Source organism: Oryzias latipes, chromosome 24 (assembly GCF_002234675.1).
Source record: "Oryzias latipes chromosome 24, ASM223467v1".
In the NCBI taxonomy this organism is placed as follows: domain Eukaryota; kingdom Metazoa; phylum Chordata; class Actinopteri; order Beloniformes; family Adrianichthyidae; genus Oryzias; species Oryzias latipes.
Genome location: NC_019882.2, coordinates 21,821,544 through 21,840,708, shown reverse-complemented (window position 1 = coordinate 21,840,708; position 19,165 = coordinate 21,821,544). Strand labels below are relative to the sequence as shown.

General features: G+C 44.3%; 1 protein-coding gene across 2 annotated transcripts; it reads right to left on the bottom strand.

Moving 5' to 3' along the window:
- LOC101166767 (solute carrier family 22 member 6) lies at positions 1-11,465 on the bottom strand. Of its 2 annotated transcripts, none has more exons than XM_011492064.2 (10): positions 11,014-11,465; positions 9,707-9,810; positions 9,449-9,603; positions 8,242-8,410; positions 7,750-7,873; positions 6,029-6,138; positions 2,564-2,775; positions 2,378-2,486; positions 1,438-1,650; positions 1-974 (listed from the first exon to the last, which is right to left on the bottom strand). In XM_011492064.2, the coding sequence occupies exons 1-10, from the start codon at positions 11,356-11,358 to the stop codon at positions 893-895; spliced, it is 1,623 nt and encodes a 540-aa protein (XP_011490366.1). In that variant the 5' UTR covers positions 11,359-11,465; the 3' UTR covers positions 1-892. The 2 variants fall into 2 exon arrangements, with proteins under 2 accessions (XP_011490366.1, XP_004083967.1); XM_004083919.4 differs by having other exon boundaries at positions 624-974; positions 6,029-6,135.
- Between the last annotated feature and the right edge of the window lie 7,700 nt (positions 11,466-19,165).

Here is a 19,165-nt window from a genome sequence, read left to right as displayed (position 1 = left end):
TGAGTGCAACATTTGACCTTTATTTTGAATATTAAAATGACTCCACTCACTGGAATGCAAGCAGTCTGTGGGACACGTTATGGGAGTTCATCTTTGAATGTGTGTCATGGTGTGAGTTTCTCAGCATTTTTGTCAGTCTGGTTTGTTCAGTTTTTTGTGAAACGTTGTTCTTGCAAAGATAGGTGTGCATATGAGAAGATTTAACATCAGTACATGAAGCAAAACAAGACTTCACTTCACCTGAGGAGAAGGTAGTTGATCAGAAATGTGTTCTACATGTTCCAGTCAGGTTAACAGCTAGAACTGCTGGCTCCCAGCAGGCCTTTGGCAAGCCAACAAGATCCTTCACAACAAGGTTTGAAATCCATTTCTTCATGAATCATGATGCTAGAAGACTCAAACCTTCCCATGTTCTGATCCAGCATATGCAGCAGAGTCTTCATAGTACACAAAAATAAAACCAACAAGCAGCAAACAAATCCTCCTGTAGGTTGTCCTCTGGAGAAAACAATGGTGTCTCAGATGTGAGAGGTTGTCCTGTAGTCTGGAGAGGGCATAAAGTCCATAGAATAACCACAGGTCATCATCTGGAGCCCCTGAACAAACAGGCGATGTCAGCTTCTGTGCGCGTTGAAAGGGCGGGTCACAGGAAGATGTAAGGATACTCTACAGTGACATATACAAAACTCATACAAAAAATAAAAAAAAAGAAAGTAAAAACACTTTCTTGTTATTGATCCAGTTTCTGTAGAATGGCTCATCTGCAAAGATTTATGAAAAACAAGTCTAACAGACACTTCCACTGGAAGAAGAGACTTCTCTGTCTTTGACAAAAATAAGCAAAAAAAGTCAAGAATACTGAAAAGAAGCAGCGCCACCCGGTGGCTGCATTCTACTCTGTCCTGGTGCTTTCTTCAGCCGTCTTTGGCAAAGGCAAGTCAAACAGGACTGTTTTCACAGCATCGTCGCCATCACTGTAAAGACAGAAAAAAAAGAAAAATTACATTGAAATCCTGGAAAAGTGCTAAAAAAACAGTTGAACAAACCGAACAAATGACTGAAAAAGCACCGGCCTCCAGAGAAGAACTCCTTTTGTGAGCACTTTGACAGATTAGAAGGAAGTCTGAGTCCTGAGAAGTTACATTAAAAGATAAAAGAGTTTGGATCTAAAGTCAGTCACAGCTCTCAATGACAAAGTCTGATCAGTGTGGCCTAATCAGTTACTGAAATGACAGGAACCTCATGGAAATCAAGACCAGGGGGTTGTTATCTCAACCCTCACTTTATGGTATAACCCTGCCTTCATCCTTGTTGAATGGTTTGATCCAAAAGTGTTTCTGGCTCCCCCCTGAGAAACCACAGCTGCTCTGACCCTCAAAGACGGGTCGGTGACAGCATCAGTCGGGTCTTGCTGATGCTGTCAGACGGGAATCTCACCTGGCGATCACCCCCTCCACATCTTCAATCGTGTCAGGGAGGGGCTTGTTGGCTGTCTCGGGCAGCAGCAGGGTGAGGCCGGCGCCCAGCAGCGGGCAGAGGCCGCTAAGAACCATGGGTGCATGAGGGCTAATGTTCCTTAGAAGATACATCATGGGGGCCAAGACCCCCCCCGTCCGTGCACACATGGATCCTATCCCAATCCCGTTCTGTCTGCAAGTTCAAAGAAGACACAAGTTTTAAGATCTGCTTCAAGTCAAAGATTTTTTTTACAAAACTAGAATAGAAAATGATTTAATCCTAGAATGGTTTTAGGGGAATAAATACAAACCTCCCTATAGAAAAAAAAAACGACATCTAAGCAGAGTATTGATGCACATAAATCTGGGAGGAGGCAATAAAGTCCATCCTCTTCTCTGTTAGCACTGGCAGGAGGCATTTTCCTTTGAACTGAATAATGTATTCAGTAGATGGTAAAGGGTTACGGATGGCAGCTATGGGGTGGCAGTATACTGTTTCCACTCAGCAAAGCCAGTCCTTAAGCTTGTGTTAAAAGAAACATTGATTGTGTTTTGGGATCATGGGGTGTTACTGTTAACAGGGGGGGTTGGTAAAGGGTGGGTTGGACTATTATTTGAATGTCTGTGCTTTTGTTTTTTATTGTAAAGCACTTTGAGAAGTGAAAAGCACAAGAAGAACATTTTATAAATAAAGTTTGATAGGCTTTGATTTCAAATGGATTTTTTTGTTCTTTTTGTAAAGATAGTCACTATTGATTGATGTTCAGAAAAGTATTGGCCTTAATGCCATTACAGTTCTTGTGTGCAGAGGCTTACAGGTGTCCGGATCACTGATTGATGATCAGCTGCTGTGTTCATCGGTTTCAGTGGTAGTTCCTTTATCTACAGGGCTTCCTTAAATCCAAGCACCTGAGTCTCACCTGATCACTGTTGGAAAGACCTCCGCTGAGTAGACGTAAATGATGGACAGAGAAGCCGTGATCCCAAACTTTCCAATCATGGCAAGGACTGTTTTCACTATGAAGAGTCCTGGGGGAATATGAAAGACGATGAGAAACGGAGGAAGAGCCCACAGAAACCCAAGAGGAAGACTGGTGCACACTGACTGCTGGGGATGAAGATGGTGAGCAGGCACGCAGAGCCACCCACTGCCAGGAACGCCAGCTGCGAGATTTTGCGAGAGCGGTTGAGAGTGAACAGGGTGATGGTGCGAGCGGGCATCTCCACCAGACCGAAGATCATCTGCGTCAAGTAGATGTTCATTCCAAAGTCAGAGATGTTGAGGGACAGGCCGTAGTAGACGAGGACGTTGACAAACCTGAAAGACAGAAAAGGCAGCCTTTCAGGACTCCTGCTCAACATGGAGACATCAGATGTGCCTGTTTAAGGGAAAAAGACATAAAAATCTCGTTCCTGCAAGACTTCCTTCTGACTGAAACTGAAGACACTTGTCATGTTCATCTACAAACCACTAAGTGGTGCTGAAACCCCAACAATGCAGCTATTGGGGTGATGATGACAAGGGCTTAACTGCTCAAACAGTTTGTTAGCCTCATCTGTTCATTTATTGTTTAGTTTGTTTGTGATCTAAAGCAGAATATTTCACATATTCTGTCAGCTGCAATCAAGAATTCGCAAACTACACAACCGAGGAAAGTTTAGAAAGTTGTCAGTCCTCTGGGTCACATTTTCACACGATGTCTGTTCCTCTTTCAAGTCTGCCTGTCCTGAGGAACGTCTACAGTTTATTGGTGAAATGTGAAGGTTAGGGTTGGCTTCAAGGGTCTTTGTCTCATGCTGATGATCACTGTCCAAGTTCTGATCTCTGCTGGATGAACTCCATCAGAACCTCCTGGTCCCCTTGGCTCTCTGGTTGTTCTGGATTGCCCGGTACCATCACGACATTAACCATGAGGTGAATGGATCAGTAACTCTGATGGGAATGGTTCACTTCAGACAAAAATAAATGAATAGAATGTTCTGCAGAAGTAGGAACAGCAGTGATTTAGAACTACAAACCAAATTCTGAAGCCTAATTTTAGGATTCATCTGGATTCTATTTTAAGTTCACTTTAATGTCCAAACCTTAATGACCCATTTGATGAAAATTGTGTTTTTAACATGTTCTAGTAGCATTTTGTCCATTTTTTTCCTTTTGGGGTCACGGGGCTGCTGGGGCCTATCCTGGACACAGGTCACCAGTCTGTCGCAGTTCTAAGTATTTCTTCATTCAAATTGTTGTAAATCAGAAGCAGATGAAAAAATGCAGCTTGAAGAAGAGCTTATATGTAATGCAGAAAATACCCTGGGGGAGCCAAAGTCTTCCTGCTCCGCTCTATTCTGATCATCCACCTGCAGACAAATAGATCCACGAACGTCTTTGTTTTCTGGGCTGGTCTCTGGATCTAAACTGTTCGGCTGGATAGATCAGATATTCAGATATTGCTGCCATTTTTGTTCCACCATAGCTCATGTTAGCTTGAATATCAAGATCAATATCTGCTTCCTTACTCTCTGGAAAAAGTTTCAAGTTTCATTCAAGGTTTTATGATAACATCATCATGACCTGCCCCCCCCCCCGCTGACTGCTGATTGACTGAACACACCTGATCCAGGTAAGGAGCAGCAAGAAGCGCAGGCAGGGGGGTAGATCTGGAGAACTAGCATCAGGGCAGCCCTGATCATGACCATCATGAGCCATGCTTTAGAAATGTTGTTAGGAAGACTGATCCAAGTCAGAATAGGAGTGACCCCCCCCCAGGAAGTTTCATCTGTGCAGGAGAACTGAGAGCTTTTCAAACATTCCAGTTGAGCCACTTTTTTCTGCTTGACTCAAGATTGAGGTGAACTTGTTCGAGGCTGCCAGGGCTTTTTCTCTCTTCAAAAGTAGGCCAGCCAAAGACATGCTGCTGTTGGGGTGTCTTACTGAAAGGAGGAGGAGACAGAGAACAAGGTCACAGCCATAAAACTGGCAGCAGGAAATGCTCAGTGCAGCCCAGCGGACCATCCAAGGTCGACAGCTGTTATTGTAACCTCAGCCCCTCCATCTGCACGGTCACTCTGATAAGCAAGGATAAGTGTCGTCTTAACACATATGCAGACATGGAATCACTAAGAAGTTGCCCCAGGGCTTCACCTCACAATAACAGATGAGGCTCTTCAAGGGAAACGTGTCGAGGTCTTGGAAGCTGCAAATCCAGACTTGCAGCAGAAATGAGCGACCGCTTAAATCATCAAAATCATAAAATGTGCAGCTGTCATTGAAATATGGCGCTTGCTTCCTCTAGCAGCCCTGCAGCTCAGAGCGCTGAGGCGTGGCTGGCATTCAGTGAATGGACGGCTTGTTAATGTGATCCTGAGCTAGGTGTGTGTGTGTGGGGGGGGGGGGGGTGAGAGGGGATTCACAGCAGGCTACGAGAAAAAAGGCTAGATCTGCCCCCATCTCAGGTTACAGGAGATAATCCCAGCCAGTGGTTTTTATCACAGGATTAAACATATAGGAGAACATTTTATGACTGAGTTAAGTTTTTCCAGAAAAACTTTCAAAGAATTACCAACTTGAAGAAATTGTTCGTTCCATATTTTTAGTTTTGCTTTAGTTCAAAAGCTCTTTTTTTAATAATCCCAAAGTACAAAATTCCAGTTGCTTAAAAAGCAAAACAACAACAAGCCCACAGCACGATGCCTCCACCTCCATGCTCTACTGCAGGACCCCTTCACCATTCAGCGACATCCAACCAAAGCAGCATTGAGCTTAGGGTTGGACTTCTCAGAGATAAACCCCAACAGCACCAACAAACCGCTCTGATGACGCTTGGCTGCATCACCTGTTTCAACCTGAACTTTAAAAAAGCCTACAGTAAAACTGAAACCAGTTTATTCCTGCTTCAGCGTAAACAGTTCAGAGGATAATATGTCAGTTTTGGGATCATAAAAAGTAAGTGTAACCTCTGACAAATACGCACAGGTAAATGGCCGACAAAGTGTGCATTATCGGAAATTAATGAACGATGAAGGCCAGTAACCCGCTTATACCATGGTCACCAACAAAACAAATAAACATTCAATCATATTTTAGTTCTTTATGCTTGTTATTTTTTTGGTTTAGATAGCTTTTTTCACAAAAAGCAGACTATGTGTCACGTGGTGTGGCGTGTTGTCAGGATACCTTCACGACGCGCCACTCGGCTGCAGCGGCAAAGGAAAGAGATATATATATATGCTGGTCGTCGTGATTAAAAAAGCATCAGTTCAGAGATGAAGTTCTCCTCTTAACGCTTGTTTTTGTCCAGATGATGAAAGTAAAGTTTGTTTTAAAGAGGCCAGCGCAGTGATATAGAACATTTATGCTATTTCTTTTTAGGTGTGTTATCCTGTGGTATATCACTTTTTAATGCACACCCAGCAGCCAATCAGAATGGAGTATTCACCCGGACCATGGTATCATAATAAATACACACCACATATGCTGGAACGGGGCATTTTTTAATTTGTAACATAAAGACATTGTGGAACCTCCTGATTATCTGTTGAAATCTGAAAAATCCCAGCCAGTGTTCTGCTTTACTCACCACAGGTAGAAGACGATCAGGGAGTTTTTCCTCATGGTTGGGGTTCGAACCAGGTCGATGAAGGAGTGTTTTTTCTTCAGCACAGAGTTCTGATCAGCTTTGTATACCTGCTGACATATGAGCAGGCCAGTTAGAGGAAGACTGCAGTTATGTGATAAGGCAAATGCAGAACAGGGCTGTTTGAAATACAAATGACAAGCCGCTATCACAGCATGAATGCAAACTAATAGTGGCCTCCTCTGTCCCTGTGAAGTACGTACACACATGACAGTGGCAACTTGTTTGTCCTGCTTATGAACCAAAAAAATAATGTGACCAAATCATGGACACATCTACAATCTAATAATGCTTTACAGCCATTACTTTAGGTTCCATCAATTTAGATTTTTAGAAAGATATGCAGCAAAACCATTTACTGTATCAACAACTGATCTCCAAACAAGTTCTGCAACTATAATCCAGACAATTCAGAGAGGAAGCATCCCAGCGTTTTTCCTGAGAAGAATCGGTTTCAGCACAGGAGCCTGTAAAGACATAAGAGCATTGTGTGGAGCTGAATGTTTAAAGCTCAGGAGTGGATGTCTTAGGGGGACGGGAACACGGAAGTCTCAGAAAAGCAAACGTGCAGACATCTCAGGACTCAAAGATCCCTTTTTGCTGCTGAAACTCTTGAGTCCATGGTAGGTGTCCAATGATGTGAGCGGATGCAGGACCTGGACACCTAAAGGTCAGTAGGCGAGTCAATCAAGTGGATCTTGGAGCCACAGCTCCTGACAGGACCGACAGATCTGTACAAACTAGAACTGGGGAGTAGAAAAAACAACAGACAACTAATGGGACGCCTGAAGGGACCCCATGTTATGAGCTGTACTCATCAAAGTTAGGTTCTACTGAAGTATCAACCTAAGACCTTTAATGGAAATGCACATGATGAGTCCAAGTATGACCTGGAGTCTGCTGAGACAGCTGTTAGGTGGAAAGCTCTGTGGTGCAAATACTTTCAATTTCCTGAATGTTGGCAGATGGAGACGAAGATGAAGATTGTCTGCACAGGAGCAACAATCTGCAGTCCCAGTGCAGTCGGGCAACACTCAGCTTCCGCTGAGCGTAAAAGCATGAATTCATCCCTCAGCCAACATCTGCAGAACATAAACAGCAACTGCTGCACGGATGAGGACACAAAGTCTGGGCTGCTAGGGCTTCAGAAAACCCAATCAGAGAGGAAACTGCAAACTACACAGTCATAAAGACCACGTTAGCAAAGAAGGAAGAAGCTACCAACATCACATGAACCCAGACCGGCTACAGTTGGGTTTAGCCAGAGACAAGCAGAAAAACTTCCTCCTTAAGAAAAGAAAAGTAGAACTGCATCTGCACGCTCTCCATTGCTCAACATCACAGAAATAACAAAAACAAAGACAGTTTCACTTCTTTTTTCAGTCAGAAGCCTTAATGAATGTGAAATACACACAGAGTTCTCAGCTCCTCCCCCCACACACTGTTTTCTACATTCAGAAAGAATGACCCATCCCAACCTGACAAACAGAAGATTTAGAGCAGCACAGAATCGTGCAGTGATTTACAATCTGTCAAAGCAGCATTCCTACTTTCTGCTGGGTTTGGTGTCTTCTTACTTACACCTGCTTCAGGACTAGAATGACGTTTGTGAATATTGCTGGTGATGAAGAAAAACACCAAGAGGATGAGCCACAGATGTTTACCTGACACATCTCTATGTCTTTACTGATGGGCTTCCCATTCATCTGCGCCGCTTTTTCAATCACTTCCAGAGCTTCTTCCACTCTGTTGTTTGCCATTAGCCAGCGAGCCGACTTTGGTAAAACCCTGGAAGCCAGAGGACACATTGTTAAGATGACAACCTTCGAAAAAGAACATGATCCAGGGTTTTGGAGGATGGACATGTGTTCATTTCATCCTGCAAGAGTGGGAACATTCTGCTAAATCCAATGCTTTCAGAACCAAAGACTTTAACAGAATGTGTCTTTGAAGATCATAAATAACCTGCCACAGTAGTAAACCTGTTGGTTGGAATGCTCTCCTGCATTGAGACGCCAAAAGCATGGCAGGAACTCTGTTTTCCAGTTCAGCATTTTGGCTACTTTGTGCTGATTTCTTTTTTAAATTACTGTTATCCAGGAGGACACTGCTTTGTGGTTCTGCGGTCTCAGGTGGACCAAGTCGCCGTTGCTTACCAGATGTAAATGATGAAGAGGAACCCAGGTGCTGAAATGGCTAACTGCAGCTTTCGCCAGTCTCTGATGAGGTACGCTAAACCAGCCAGTAGGATGTATCCAAAGCCGAAGAAGTAGTCTGTGATTATACCAGCCAGCATTCGCTGCTTTAAGCCCGTCCACTCGGTGCCTGGATGACAGGAAAATACAGAAATGTTTGCTCTGACACAGCTGAGAACATGTCTGCTATTAACAGCATGCTCCTATAACAACATTCTGGTGAAACCTAACATTCTTGGCTGGAATGGCTATTAATTGATAGTTACTTGTGTGTTGCAGGTGTGTTTTAGTCTCCATTTAACAGGTACAGTTGGTTGGAATGACTGAATAACAAAACCTAATTGTTCGATGACTTCCACAGAAAGTGGAGTGATACGGTTAGAATCAAAATACTTTATCTAACGCAGGGGGAAATGGCATAAAACGCAAATTGCGTAGAAAGCACAGAAAAACTGTTCCACAGCACCTGTAAGCTCGGTGGTGGAGGGCTAATGATGTGGGCTTGTTTTTCGCACTTTGCAGTAGTTGAACTGATCAGAAGCTTTTCTGCATTCCCAAGCTTTCTAGGGTCAAAACATCAGATCAAACCTCAATCAGCTGCAGAAACGCAGTAAGGAAAAGTGGAGCTAAATTTCCCCACAGCCATGAGGGAGACCGTGAAGCAAACATCACCAGTTCTGATAGTGGTGCGGACACATTATTCTCTAATACCGTTTATGTTTGCTTGATAATTAGAGAGTCAAAAAAACACAACAGCTGTTTGGTTTTCTGGTACTGAGATGCAGACGGGTCAGATGACCTATAATCAAACTGTTCTAGCTTTTACATGACCTTGTATTGGTATGTAGGCGTGTTAAGATATGATATCATACAAAAAAGAATAAATGCAGTTGTTATTCACAGTTATTTAGAAATCTATCAGTCTTGGTTGATTATACCAAGGATGTTTGACCTAAAGCATCACAGAGCTTCTATTCTCTATATCTTAAGTTTACAGAGAAAGCATCATCACTGTGGATTATCTAATCATGACCTGACCTCGTCTACAATTCACAAATTCTTGTTATTCTTTTCATCTTGGTAATGTCATTTCTCGGCTTTTGTGGTCAGGTTTTTATGTGATCTTTCATCCCTGCCATCTCCCCCGAGGTCTCTGCGTGCTGCTCACCAAGTACAAAGGCGTTCATGATCACACCAGAGATGGATGTTCCAACCATGAACCGGAGAGCGGTGTAGACGTAGAAATTAGGCGCAAAAGCTGCAGCGGTTCCAAACACGGCTTGGATAGCCAAACTGATGAGAATGATGATTCTGCGACCATATCTGGAGAAAGAAAAAAAGGTGTCTTCTTAATATTACAACCATTAAAACTGACCTAAACAAAAATCAGAGAGTGAGGAACATAATATAGATGAACAAATCTTACTTATCAGCCAGGTTTCCAAACACCAAAGCTCCAACCAAGAGACCAAACATGTAGACGGAGGAGCCCAGATTGTTCATGCTGGCATTCTCACAAACCAGGTCCCACTGCAAGCAGGAGCAGAGAATGTTCTGAAGTCATGGACAGATGTTCAGAGGAAGCTGCTGCACCCTTACATTTAGCAGTTGTTGTTAACAAGTCAGTTTAAAATAAAGTAGGGGGATACCTGAAAACAATTCATTAAAACTCAATCCATTTTGGGGTCACAGGCGCATAGTTACCCTTGGGCAAGGTACATCCCAGGCAGGTTACCAGTCTGTTGCAGGCCCAAACAAGCATAAACACATAATTACCTAGAGACAATTTAAAATCTACAAATAACCTTTAAATCATATTTTTAGACTGTGGGAGGGAGCCAGTAAAAGCCCACATAAGCACGAGGAGAGCAAGCAAACTCCACACAGAAATGTCCCAGCTGGGATTTGAACCAGGATCCTCTCACTGTGTAGAAAAGGTGCTAACCACTACACCACCAAAAACTGATCTACAGTTCAGAAAGGTTGTCTTGAGTAAACCGGCTTGCATTCTAACATGGTAACCCCAGGCTGCTCCACTCCAATCCGGTTAGGGGAGTGTGAATGAAGGCTACACATTTTCTCCTGGAACATCCAGTTCACATCTGGACTTTGGTGCTGCCATAAACCCCATTGATCCTGCACTGATGGAGGTGAGCTGCTGCTGCGAGCAGGTTTATGTTTAACACAAGTTCACTGAGAAAGAGCCAAGAAATTCCAAAAACCACAAGTGGTGTGAAGACCCCCTCCCCCTTCACACACACAAACATGATCAACTTGACAAAGAAGGTCAACCAGCTATAACCATAAAATGTGCACGCTCAGAGCTGAACTGTTTGATGTTTATGACCTCCTGACCTCCTCTCTGGAGCAATGATCTGAGGCCAAACCCTCCACAGAACCTGCTGAAGGTCTCCTGAAGTTTTGCTGGGCAGGGACTTCAAGGGTTTGCTTTGGTGGAGCGTCTGTACCTGTTGGTGGTCAAAGCGTGTTTCCCATGTTCCCTCACACTCTGCTGTTCTTTCACCAAAGCCATGGAGATGTCAGACCTTCCTGCTGGTGTCTGCAGCTCCTCCTCATCACCTCCACATCTCTTTCCTCTCACCTGCTGAGACTTCAGGTCAGCCAGAGTCACGCACAAGCTGAGCGCGTGCACGTCTCACACACCCGCCCCGTTCCTGAGCGCACGCGGCGCAGCGCGGAGCCGCGTCGTCACGGGAGGTCCTGTGGACTCACCTCAGTGACGGTGGTGCTCTGGAAGGTCTCCGTGCTGTACTCCCAGCCCCCTTGGCAGGTCCCGCTCAGCTGTCCATCATCTGCGGGGCCACCGGGGCTGCTGCGGTTCCCGGGGCCGAAGCAGGCCAGCTCGGGACGGCCGCTCAGAGAGCTGAAGTTCGCAGGGACCGGGGGCCCCTCCGAAGACCAGGAGGAGCGGCAGAGATGAGGAGGAACGGCCCCCGTGAACACCGACACCAGCATGTGGAACGCCAGGAAGATCTGAGGCACGCAGATCCACACGTACAGGAGCTTCTGGAACCTGCCGAAGCCCCCGATGGTCCGCAGAATGTCATCAAAGTGCATGTCTGTGCGTGTGTGCGGGGGGGGCTTCACAGCTGATGGACCTGAGATCTACCTGCAACTCTGCAGCTGGAGTGTGCTGGTGCGCGTCTGACCTCCGGCTGATGATGGGAGTTCATATAACTGAGGTGGGAGGTGTCTGCTGCTCGGGAGGAGGAGGGGCTCCTTCATCTCCCCACCCCGCTCCAAAGTTTCGTAAGAGTAAATTAGATAACTTTTTTTTTTACTCCCCGTGATGACATTTGGTGGTTAGATGCCATGGGTGTGGATGGAGAGGTGGATGAATGGGCGGAGTCACTCCACAACCCAAACCCCTGTCAGTGTCATCCCTGCACAGCTGAAGGATGTGCAGACCCCAACCAGCCCTGAAGAGTCCGGACTGAGTGTGCTGACACAATGAGTTCACTTTTGTCACCAATCCTCTTTTTTGACCTTATCAGGCCATCTTCTGGCTGCTGGGCTTTGCTGCTCATCTGAGCAGGAAAGCCTTCCTTTCTGTTAGTGGATAATGGCAGCCGGTCTGACAGCCAAGGCTTCCACCAGAGCCTCAGGATGTAATCTGAGAGCTGTGGCATTCTTTCATCTAGCACAGGGTGTCAGTCTCCCTTTGTCTGAGAGGTAATTCCTAAACGTAGATAGCTTTAAATGGCTCAAAACTGAAGGAACATCACAAAAAACAAACCAAGCGAACTCATCACCACTAAGTCCAGAACAAGAAATACAGGAAGGAGCAGTGCAGGTTGCAAACCCAATTTCCTGGTGAATGTTAGACCACAGCTCACATAACAGCTCACCGAAACGTGTCCCAGGAGATTCTCCAAACCGGGTTCTGTCGGATCACTGCCTGGTTTCTTTTTTTAGAGGGGGGTCAGAATCAGGCAGCCATTTGATCATTTGGAGCTTCTTTTTTTTTTTTTTTTTTTTTTTTTTTTTTTTTTTTTTTTTTCATTTGGAGCTTCATGTTATGATTACATCACAACATTTTGAAAAGCATGAAGACCAGATGTCAACATTTAAAAGCACCTTTCAAAGAGTCAAAACTCCTGGATGATTGAGAATCTTCACAGACAAAAGGTCAGGAAGAAAACCCGAGTTAGAGTCCCCACAGGAAGGAGCAGGATGCTCCCAGGTCCTCAGCATGCACGGAAAGAATCTGGACCGGGTCTTTTCTGAACAACCTTCTCATCGGAATGGATAAAAAACAACAACCTCAGAACAATTCTCTGAAATCATTGCTACCCCGGTGATCATCTTTACCTGAAAGGGCTGATGGTTGGCACACGTCTTGAGAAACCTCTTGAACCGTTGTATGAAATGTTTAAAACATGATCACCTCAAAGTGAATGTAATTCAGACCTGTATGCAGAGAAATGCCCTAAGAAAACACAAGTTCCTTCTTTGGTTGATATTTGGACCACTGATGAGCCATCAAGCATTGTCCAAAAACGACAATACTCATCCAACCTGCTAGTCTCCTCCTCTTTGTGTGTTTTTTTAAAGTATTTAGAGTTCCTGGTACACCCTGTAGGTCGTTTCAACATGCACAGGTTCTTCTGAATTTGAAGCCTTTCAGCCAAAATCTCAAAAAGGCAGTACAGAGGAACATTTCTATGTTGTTCAGAGCAGATGTTCCTGTGGTTTCATCCTCGTCTGCTGCTGTCTCAAACTTTTTTCTCTTCCAGAACAGATGTTCCAGGGATTTGGAGTTTAGCTGTTTTCATGGCAGTCCCAACTGCCCTTAAGGGTGGATATGGGGTGTCTGGGGGTGACAAATGGGCAAACCTGTATACCAAATATCAAGGTTGTAGACCTCAGTAAACCCATTAAGCAAAAATGTCCATGCACGTTTTTTTCTACAGGCATGCTGCAGGTAAGTAAGCTGAGGTGAGATGCAGGCATGTTGAATGGGTCATTTCTTTGAACCTGTGCAATGGACTCATTAGTGCTGTTCACGTGATGAGTGCAGGCTGCTATCGTGCAGCCTGAGTGTAGTTTGTGTGGACATCCTTCAGGCACTTCTAGCAGATGTTTTCAGTGTTTCTGTGCCTCCTTCCACTTAGATCCAGACAGTTTAACTCTAGACATGTCTTTAATAAGGTCAAACGTCTCGAAACTATAGATGTCTGGTCTTGTTTAACAGAAAAGTTGGATTATAAATTACGCCAACGCAAGATGGCGTGGTGCAAATGTTTTCAGCGCTCACACTGAACGAGTCCCTTAACCCTTGTGCTATCTTAGGCACTTTAACGTTGGGAGTTGGGTCATCTAGACCCACTAGACAGTGCTCTGTACCTTTTTTCTTCAATGATTTGTGATCTTCACTGGTGTCCATGGATTACATGAAATCTTTCCACCTTTATCCACCTTTGTCATGGTAGGGAGAACACCTCAATGGAAGGGTGGGGTCATCTAAGATAGCACAAGGGTTAAATGTAAAATGTGCAGACAGGCCTGGCCAGCAGAGCTCTCCTCCTAACAAGCAGCGAATATTTTGTTACCTAATGAAAGACTTAGCCTGATCAACTTCTCATATTTTCAGAAAGTATAGAAAATGATTTGCTTGGACATTCAGTTGATCATTAATATCAGTTTAACTTGTGGTGCAGCAGATTTGAATGAACCGAGCTCCTCTGGTCATGTTTGTATCTGCTTAAAACAATTGAGTCAACTTCTAACCCAAGGATGTCAAGAATGGCTACAGGTCCTTCTGTGGAAACACTTCACACCCCGACAACTGTCCATGTTTTTACAATTGACAGAGATCACAGAGATCCTTTTTGTTGTGCCCGTCCACCTGCCCCTCCCCGCTCCCACCCAAACAAACGTTGCACACAGGCACATAGGGCCCCGGGAACTGGATGGGTGGGTTATGCTGGCGGGGCTCACTGGGGGTGTCTCTCTTTGGGGCCGCGTCGGCACCCGCCCTCCATTACACTTTTACTCGCATATCAGACACCCTGATTCATCTAGGGCCTTGTGGGGATGGTCTGGTGGAGGGGGGCACGGTGAAACATCCGTGCTCATCTTTCACTGGTCCCCCCCACAATTTTAGCTTCCACTTTAGACACACACACTGCATGTTAGCAGCACACACACAACAAATACTCACCACTCACAGAGAGACCCCGGGGTGGGGGGGCTCTACTGCTTGGCAGCGGTGGGCCCCCCCCACACTGGACCCCTCGTATTTTACCTGCAGCAGTAGAGCTGTCCTGTGACCTGAGGGCCCAAATGCCGGGTTTGCCTATGCCTCCCGGCGCCGGGTTGGGTGGGTGGTCCCCCCTCCTGGGCTGTTTGGGTCCCGTCGCCGGGGGTGCTCCTGGCTTGGGGTCTCTCCCCCCCTCTCCAGGTCTGGCTGGTCGGGTTGGGGAGGATCTGGTCCCTTTTATGAACTCACGGTTCATTTCGGCAGCATGCATGTATCTCCACCCCCACGTGCACGTGGACGTGCACACTGCTCCCTGTCTGCTTCATCCCTCCTCCTAACCCACAGTGTATTGATGGACAGATGTCTTCCACTCATCTTTTTTGCACTTAAACAGTTCTTGTTCATGTTTGAACACCCTCACTTTGCCATTTTATGTGAGAGTTCTCTAGAGAGATCAGGGATGGTTCTTTCTTTTATTCCTACTTCCTAATTTTGATTAACTGTGCTCCAGATCCGATTGAAGAAAATGTGGTGGAATAGTGTAGAAGATCCCAACAGAATCAACTTTTTTTTAATCTTTGTCAAAAATGACATTAAAAAAATCCTGGCCTTATTGTTCCCTTGACCACATTTACATACAAGCTGAGCACACATGACTTTTCCCCATGTTAGTGTCACTAGAACAGCCAAATGCAGCAGGTTTATTACATCAGCAAAAATTCCACAAAGCTAAATCAGGGCCAGGCAGGCAGGGGTCAATAACAGGCATAAGATCAACAGAGGAGAGACAGGATGGTCAAAATACAGGCGAGAGTCGGGGCAGGCGGCAGGCAAACAGAGACAGATAGAGGGTCAGGAAATAGAAGATCAGGTCCAAATACACCGCTTGGTAAGGAAGGCAGAAGGGCACAATTCAATTTAATTTGATTTCTATGGCCCAACATTACAACAACAGTCGTCTCAATGGGCTTCATACCAGTAATTGTATAATAAACATGAAATCATAAAGAACATGAAGTCATAGAAATCAATAGGTAAATTCTAAACCAAAATAAACAGACTAAACTAAACTGGGCAACCTTGCCCTTAGAGAAGGAAAAACTCCTAAAAAAACATGTCAGAAAAAAAAGAAGACACAACAGGGGTGCCCACATGAAGGAGGGATCCTCCCCCAGGACGGACAGGTGATTTACCAGAACTCTTAGAGAGAATTAGCTTATCTAACTCTACAACTACATGTTTAAATAGTCCAATCAGATGAGCTTCATCCAGATGAGTGGGGAACAACACTTAGCACTGAGTAAAGCTCAGTGCTTAAGTCTGCTGTGATGAACGAATGAGTCAGGTGTGGCTGGGAGATGTAGTGTGGCTATAACTCTGGGGACGGCTCCCGTCAATGACCAGAGGGGGGGACAGAGTTCTGACCTCTGACAGTTAGTTAATGAGAGATTGTCTGGGATGCTGTAGGTGTGCTGGAGATGATGGGAAAGAGCAACGAGATTCTCTTAACACCAACTCAAGGTGATAGAAACAGCCAGTAGAGGAACAGAATTACGAATTGGAGTTTATTCTACCCAACTCTGTGGTTCTGAATATAAGCAGGAGGGATAGAAGACGTGTTAGGTTTTGGTAGGTGGACCCATAATCCCACTGACCCCTAATTTAACAGAAGACTCATACATACACCTTTTAGCCTGAAAAACATTTTGTATTTTAATGTCAATTTAGTATTTAAAATCAAAACTATTTGTAAAAATTGGGGGGAGGGGGGCATTTTTAGAAGACTGGGTCACATGTAAAATTTGTGTGACCTTTTACCACGTGAGTGAGTGGCATGTTGCTCTTTTCTGAAGCCAGCCTTCAGGGGTCATTTGAGGAACAGCAACTTTGGTGCTTTCTGGTTGACTTAAAATATAGGCTTTGGTTGAAGCAACAGGCCCAAATTCAGTGACAAACGTGTCAAAGGTCTGAGAAGGGTCACAAAAAGACCAGAGGACTGTTGCTCTGATAAACAGAAGGTGGGTCACGATAATCCACAGAGACAAACTTCAGCTGTCTCAGCAGAAGATCAGCTTTTGTCTTTTCTTTACAAAACGTCTTTGTTTGAGGAACTTTGACACATTTTCTTCTTAGGGGTTGAAAAAAGCTCCTTCATGTTGATAAATAGATTCCAAAAATGTCCTGACAGCTATTTGTTTTAGATCCACCCTAAAAGAAGACTAAGGTCCCGCTGCAAACACATCACTTCAGTCAGAGTCTGTCTGCATCAAAACGTAGCAGAATAGTCACAATAAAAACGTTTTGATTTCCAAAAGCGATGATCAGAAAATCATTCTGGAACGCTCCATCTCGCCCCAGAGTCATAAAATCAATTTAATAAACAAACATTAAACAAAAACAAAACCAGACGGACTGAAACCATCCGAGTCTGCAGAATCGAACCGCCCTTGAGATTCAGTGGAACTTTAAATCTAAGGCTATATCTGAAATCAATAGAATCCAATTTTTTGTTTCCACTGTCATTTGAGAAGGTCTCCGAATCTCACAATAGAGGAGGAAACCAGGTTTTGCTTACATCTGGAGGACGGTAGTCTTCTACCTTTCAGACCGGACCGTACAGGTTATTTAACTCCACCTTTATGAAACCATTATTTAACGGAAATTCATGTAACACATTACACAAGTTTTCAGTTAGCTTATATGAAAAGGACCTCACCTAGAAACACAAGGTGCTGGCTTTTTACTCATTTCATCTTAAGACAGTTTCCTCACTCCAGAATGCTTTTCTGAGTCAGAAAAGAACCTTTTTCAGATAAATAAATGATTAAAAATTGATGGCAACGTAGAGCACAGTGAAGCAGCTGACAGCCGGCGGTTACACGTGTGCTGTCAATGTGATGGTCTTTCACATGGCTCATGAAGTGGCTCATTACGCTGGAATGTACCTTTAACACTCCTTCTGAAATGGCAGCATGAAAGATCACACAAAACAGAGCGATTATGATCTTTAAAGGTGTGAAAAACCCTGGAGCATGAGAAGAGGCAGCAGCTGGCTCAGAACATCTACCTGCACACAGACAGATGAAAAATACAGGAAAATTAGGATGATTGACGGGTTTTGGGAATCCACATAGTACAGTGTACATCACACATGAGGAATTCCTCTCATTAGGGCTTTGGCAGCTACTGTTCAGGGATTCTCAGACCAAGACTTAGACTGAGCCAGGGATGCGTCATCAGATGGCAGTTACAGAAAAAGAGTCTACGTAACATCACGTGCAGGAACACTAGTCCAGTCCAACTTCAACAAAAGCGGATGAGAAAACGCCTTAGGCATAAACTAAGTGGAAGAAAGTGAAAAGATGAAGCCGACAAAACCTAACGTTTACTTTCACAAAAGACATGTGCAGGGCTCGTCTCTCCTTACAAAACATCCTTAAGTAAGAAACTATTTGTGGTTAGAGTGGATTCACTCATGCATTCTTCAGATGCTAAAGCTGTGGCTGTAAACAGAAAACAGACAGAATGTGGTTTAATGTACTCAGTTTCTGTGTGAGGATCACATCAGTGTGAAATTCTCTATGGCGACAACTCTGCCAAAACTGACAATGACCTCAGAACTAAAGCAGTGATAGAGTCAAACTGAAAAGGGTTAATGGAGGGGTTGGTTAAGTTCTGCTGTAAGGGCTGCTGGGTATAAAACCAGTTTTAGAAAAAGAATGAAGGTTTAAGACGAGGGATATAATGATTCATTTTACCAACAATTTGATTCCTATCATGATTTGTGTTTGCTGATACGATTCATGGCCAATACTGGTTCATTTTGAACAACCTGATTTAATCCGATTCACTGACCTAGAATGGATCCAGATCATCTTCATCCAAACTTCCAGCAGTGAGACTCAGACAGAAATTCCTGCTACACAACAGATAAGTTTTCCAGATTCTTGGATTTCTTCCAGATCATCAGGTGGAAAAATCTGTGTCCAAACCAACAAGTAAACTAGAATGAATGTCAAATCCATTCACATGTTAGTTTCCTAAAGTTCACCACTGTTGTTTTTCCACATCCAAAGAATCCAAAGGGAACATTCTTAGAACATTCTAGACACTGGATGGTCACATGACTTTATTCAAAGTCTGTTCACACATTGATGGACTGATCCGTGTTTGATGACATCACATGTGTGTTGCAAAGCCAGGATACACCCTGGACAGGTGACAGAGGACCAGTCTGTTCTAGGGCCACACACTCACATCCACTGCTAGGACATCTTAGAGCCCCAACTCATGTATGCAGCGGGTTTTGGACTGTTGGAGGAAGCTTAAGTGCCTGGAGAAAAACCACACGTGCATGACAAGAACACGTAAACTTTACACAAAAAGGACCCATTGGACCACAACCTCATTACAGTTCAATTTTCAATTCAATTTCTTTATTTAAAACACAAATGAAAATAAACACAAGAGTTTAAAACAGACATAAAACAAGACCGTGTGCTTGAAAAGGAGTGGGTTGAAGAGATCCCACCCCTTTTTTACAACACCTGATGGTGTGCGTATTTCTCATTACATTCTGTATATCACCATGCAGAGGTGACATCTTTGTTTTTACTGATCATTTCTAGCCTTGTAAGGTTCCATTAGTGAGATCTTGTAGAC

Coding starts and splice junctions, on each gene's coding strand:
- LOC101166767 (XM_011492064.2), bottom strand. CDS start 11,358: ATGCACTTTGATGACATTCTGCGGACCATCGGGGGCTTCGGCAGGTTC. Junction 9,604..9,706: donor TTTGGAAACCTGGCTGATAA/GTAAGATTTGTT, acceptor TTCTTTCTCCAG/ATATGGTCGCAGAATCATCA. Junction 2,487..2,563: donor CACCATCTTCATCCCCAGCA/GTCAGTGTGCAC, acceptor ATATTCCCCCAG/GACTCTTCATAGTGAAAACA.